General features: G+C 42.7%; 1 protein-coding gene across 1 annotated transcript in view; it reads left to right on the top strand.

Moving 5' to 3' along the window:
• RBM5 (RNA binding motif protein 5) overlaps positions 1-5,598 on the top strand; it is a 26,061-nt gene that overhangs the window by 1,448 nt on the left and 19,015 nt on the right. The window contains exons 2-3 of the mRNA XM_008565710.1: positions 1,645-1,810; positions 2,518-2,673. Of these exons, the coding sequence (XP_008563932.1) occupies positions 1,645-1,810; positions 2,518-2,673 (322 nt within the window). The remainder of the gene's footprint in view (positions 1-1,644; positions 1,811-2,517; positions 2,674-5,598) is intronic.

Genomic DNA, 5,598 nt, shown 5'->3' with positions numbered 1-5,598 from the left:
CCCATATAGGGATGGCCGGTTCGCTCACTTCGGAGAGTGTGGTGCTCATAACACCAAGGCCCAAGGGTTTGGATCCCATATAGGGATGGCCGGTTCGCTCACTTCGGAGAGTGTGGTGCTGACAACACCAAGTCAAGGGTTTAAGATCCCCTTACTGGTCATCTTTTTTTTAAAAAAAATAATAATAGTAATAATAAAGTGCCAAAGAACTAGTGGAGAATTAAGATGAGGGCATTTGGCTGCTGTGGCACCTGTATACTTTCAGATCATTTGATTTGAACACACAACCTTTACTTATTCAGCCACCTGCCTTCCTGGTATTGAGGACAGTCCCTGTGATAGGTTAAATTGACAGCCCAAAGGGACTTCGGTAATATTCATGTCACATGTCATCTTAATGCTGTATCAATAGCCTGTTGTTCCAAATGACTTATTAAATTAACATTTACCATTTCAGGGTCTCTCAGTCCCATACTCATGTCATATAGTAGTCCTAGACTACTTGTTTTCTTTGATTCTTTTTATTAAATTTGTATACTCTAAATGAGGCCCTTATAGGCTGGCTGGTTAGCTCAGTTGAGAGAGAGTGGTGCTGGTAACACCAAGGTCATGGGTTCAGATCTCCATACCAGCCAGCTGCCAGGAAAAAAAAGTAAATGAGGCTCTTATAAACCTTTTATTTGCCTTGTAATTGTACAGTACTTTCATAAACCTGGTAAACAATTTATGAAAGAACTATTTTATTTGTGACATAAGCCTCTTGTTGTAGATTTTCCCATGAAGCCCAGTGTGGCCCAGTAACCAAAAATAAACATGTCATAGGAAATGGTATTCTCTGACAGTGCTTATTTTGGGTAACCATCCAATTATGCCTAACAAACTACTTGGTTAACCGCCTTATGGTCACTAAGATCTAAATTGGGGATGAAATGTGTAAACTATAGGTTTAAGAAAATATATAAAAAATTTGTAGGGCCGGCCCGGTGGCGCACTGCTATAGTGCGCCGCTTGGGAAGCGCGGTGGCGCTCCCGCCGAGGGTTCGGATCCCACATACAGACCGGCCGCTCACTGGTTGAGCGAGGGGTGGGGGCAGCGCCAAGGGTTGCGATCCCGTGGCCGGTCCCGGTCCGGTGCGGGCGCGACACTGAGGGTTGCGATCCATTGCCGGTCACGAAAAAAGCTCCCGCCGAGGGTTCGGATCCCACATACAGACCGGCCGCTCACTGGTTGAGCGAGGGGTGGGGGCAGCGCCAAGGGTTGCGATCCCGTGGCCGGTCCCGGTCCGGTGCGGGCGCGACACTGAGGGTTGCGATCCGTTGCCGGTCATGAAAAAAGACAAAAAGGGAAAAAAAAAAAAATTTGTACAACATTACCATTTCTCAAAAATATTCAGCCCAAACATTTGCTAGCTGTAGTTTTGGATTTAACATAAATTCCTGAAAATTATCTTTACATTTAAGGATGTAGATATCTTCCCAATGGTTAGCTTTGTAAACTAGAATTTGATAATAAATTTTAAGGGATACATTAAACTATTTGGATGTATCTTATAAACTGATTAGTGAGGGGTGTGTTATTTTAACCATGTTTTCTAAAATACAAAATGTAATTTACTTTAGATTGAAAATTATTTTCCCTGACAGAGTGAGTAGAACAGAGCGTAGTGGAAGGTATGGTTCCATCATAGACAGGGATGACCGTGATGAGCGTGAATCTAGAAGCAGGCGGAGAGACTCAGATTACAAAAGATCTGGTGATGATCGGAGAGGTGATAGATATGACGACTACCGAGACTATGACAGTCCAGAGGTAAGTGACTCGCAACTGTTTATGGAGTTGTTAGAATTATAAATTGTATGTACAAGATTTTTGAAATGAAATAAGTATGCCAAGTATGGAAATATATCCTCTTGAGTATTATATTTAAACTCTTATTCTGAATTATATTTGAGTTGACTGTAACCCCCAAAGACAACCTGAGCCTTACAGTAATAGAAATAATAGCCAAGGTTTACACAGGACTCACTATGTGCTCTTTTGAATGCTTTACTTGAAGAAGTCATGTAGGTCTCATTGAAACCCTATAAGGTAGGTGTTATTCCCATTTCAAAGATGAGACCAATCCTGTGCCTCATACTATGTTTTGAAATAAATGTAAGTTGTAGTTTTGGTCATCTTAACATTTCTTTTCACATTCCTTTCCATATGTGTACACAGCTTTGTTTAGAAGTAATTATGCTACTCATATAACTTTGCATTGTTTTCCTCCTTTTTCCATGCATATAATCTTCATATTGTAACATTGTGTGTTGGTGTAATATACAATGGAATTATTAAACCATTCTTCCTGAAGTAAATGGTTGTTGCTGTTTTAGAAAACACTGTAGTGGACATCAACACAGAGTACTCATATCGTCTCCATTGACTTTCTTCCTAAGGGTAAATTTTGTGAGTGGAAAGCCTGAATCAAAGGGTGCAGAGTGATTTCAATTGTGATTTTGTTTATTGTAAATCAGAGAGAGCGTGAAAGAAGGAACAGTGACCGATCTGAAGATGGCTATCATTCGGATGGTGACTATGGCGAGCATGACTATAGACACGACATCAGTGATGAGAGGGAGAGCAAGACCATCATGCTGCGCGGCCTTCCCATCACCATCACAGAGAGCGATGTAAGGGGAAATGACAGTTCTAACCAGCAGTCCAGTAGGCAGAACAGACTTTAAGCTTCTGCTGTTATTTTCTCATGTTACTTTATCTCAAGCTAATATCTGAACTAGTGAAATATATTTGTCTTTAGGGTGGAGTTTTCTGAACTTGGTTCAGAAGTAAATTACCATTTATATTTAAGCTTTGAAGCTCATTGTAGAGTTTTCAGAATCTTCTTATCCACAGGGAGCGGGTCTTTTCTTCAGTAGTTCTTAAAAGGTAATCAGTACACTTTTATTGAATTACTTATTAGGTGAGGGTGTATTGTAAAAACAACCTTCTTTATAATCTGAGCACACTTTGATTTGATGAAAATTATACTATCCATTTGAAACCTCACAGAAGCCTGTAGAAAAGGAAGGCTGATTCCCTACCTCAGTTCTTAGACCGGCCAGTGAGGGTCTTGGTGTAGCAGTACCTGATTTCCAGCAGCATCTCTGGTATTCACTCCCTTCCAGCTACATCCAGCACCTACTTTCCCAGCAGGCCACTTTGGATATGTCCATTGTTCTACATGTGTGCCTTTTTCTGCTTGGAGACTCCTTTATGTGTAGCCTTTCCTGATCTACCAGGCAGAATCTCTTCCTTATTCTCTTCCCAAGTCACTGTATTCATGACTTTTCTGTAGCATCTTTACTGTGGCTATCAATATATGTCTCATTTCCACCTCAAGACTGTAGATCTCTGGCCGGCCCGGTGGCGCACTGGATAGTGCGCCGCTTGGAAAGCGCGGCGGCGCTCCCGCCCGAGGGCTCGGATCCCACATGCAGACCGGTTCCCGCTCACTGGCTGAGCGAGGCGTGGGAACAGCACCAAGGGTTGCGGTCCCGTTGCCGGTCCCCGGTCCGGTACGGGGGCAACACTGAGGGTTGCGATCCGTTGCCGGACACGGAAAAAGACAAAAAGACAAAAAAAAAAAAAAAAAGACTGTAGATCTCTGAAATCAGACCTCTGTGTCAACCAGTCATCTTCATGTTCCCAACCCTTGGACATAGTATGCTGCTCAGCCAGTGTTGGTGAAATGAATGTGACGTTTTGAAACATGTTTTTAAAATATGTAAATGCACAGAATTGTGCCAGTATCTATTGTCCTGGAGTAGTCAAAGTAGTATTCTGACTAATGTTTAGTTGACTTTTAGACAAAGCTGAAGATAAGTATTGGATTTCTAAACATTTAGAAACAGCTTTTGGTATCTCAACACTGGAAGTAATGAATGTGATGAATCTGAGATGAAAGTGAATGGTGGGTAATCATTTCATTATTTGTGATCCACTGCATACTTGCTACACCATCTGTGCTGTGTTAGATGCTATGGTGATGCAGACCCATGGATCCTGCCTCGAAAAAGATTATGGGTGAATAGTAAATTCAGCAGATAATGCTGACAATGCAGAATAGAAAGGGGTCAGTGTTAGAAGAGGTCCTGTTGAAAGAGGTCCTGCTAAAGGGATCTGGAAGCTTATTTAAGGGAAGTATAAGCTTAGTATATAAGCTCATACTAGTGGAGGGTAAGGAAGGGCACCATGAAGATATTAGTTGAGCTGATTCTTGAGAGAGAGAAATGTTTTGGTCTGGTGGAGAACTGGGGGAAGACTATGGTGGGTAAGCCCTCTAGGCAGGGGGATCACACGGGCAGACCTGGGAATAGAATCTAGATAAGGCCTGACAACCAGCTTGTTTTGGCTGGAGTCTGAGGCATTTGGCAGGGGAGAGGCAAGTGGGAAGGTGCTGTTTGGGCTGGAGGCTAGAGTCTGAAAACCCAGCTAAGCATAATAGAGTTACTGAAGGCTTTGCCTGGTAGCAGAGGCTATCTATGCAGGTTAGAATGATGGGGGGAAATAATGGTAGTGGGTAGTAGACAGGGAAGGCAGAGCTGAGCTTAGGTAGTGGCAGCAGTGGGGATGCGGAGTAGGGAATGCAGGAAATCCTGCAGGAATTAATTCAAGAAGGCTTTTACTGATGGATCAGATTGTCCCCATGAACATGGATCTGTTAGGCATGTGGGATCTGTGGAGGAAGTGGATAGCATAGGGAGAGTAAAGCCCTAGCTGGCTTTTTGGGGTTGCCCTGATGATAATGAAATAGGATTGTAATGCTGTGTATTTCAGGCTTCTTCAGGGAAATGGAGGTGGCTACTATAAGAAGGCTGGTTTTCAAAGTAGAATTTTCTGAGGTTGCCAAATATGGTACAATATTCTTAGAAAATTTGCTTGTTGGGATCTTAATATTTGCAAAATGTATGAGGAACTCTAAAGAGAATGAATCTCAACAATCCTTCCATCACATCAGTCAGTTGTTTGATTTTATCAGTGATCTGGCAAACCTCAGCTGTCTTGTTTACCAAGCGGATACCCAGACATACCAGCCTTATAACAGACTAGATGAAAGAGAAGATCTATATGCTCCTTTGTTGGCAGGCCCAACAGGCCAAGTTGAAAGCATTAGAGGGATGGAGGTGGACTTGGAACACAGCTGTATATAACATGCTGTAGTGGGAGTTTTGGATTATAGTTCTTCTGTTACATTTTGTTATACTCTAGCCAGGATTGAACGTATTTGATGAGGGCCAGCCCGTGGCTCACTTGGGCGAGTGTGGTGCTGATAACTCCAAGGCCTCATGTTCAGATCCCTATATACGGATGGCCAGTTAGCTCACTTTGGAGAGCATGGTGTTAACAACACCAAGTCAAGGGTTAAGATCCTCTTAGCGGTCATCTTTAAAAAAAAAAAGAAAGAAAAGAAAATTTTGAAAAAAGAACGTATTAGATGAAGTGTGAAGATTTTGTTCAATCTGAAACTTCTGTTGCCCCCTCCTGTGTGCGCACGTTCTCTCCCTCTCTCCCTCCCTCTCTCCCCCTCTCCCTCTCTCCCTCTCTCCCTCTCTCCC

The sequence above is a fragment of the Galeopterus variegatus genome, unplaced genomic scaffold (assembly GCF_000696425.1).
Source record: "Galeopterus variegatus unplaced genomic scaffold, G_variegatus-3.0.2 Scaffold201, whole genome shotgun sequence".
NCBI classification, from domain to species: domain Eukaryota; kingdom Metazoa; phylum Chordata; class Mammalia; order Dermoptera; family Cynocephalidae; genus Galeopterus; species Galeopterus variegatus.
The sequence above is the reverse complement of the archived record's forward strand: the minus strand, read 5'-3'. Positions and strand labels throughout refer to the sequence as shown.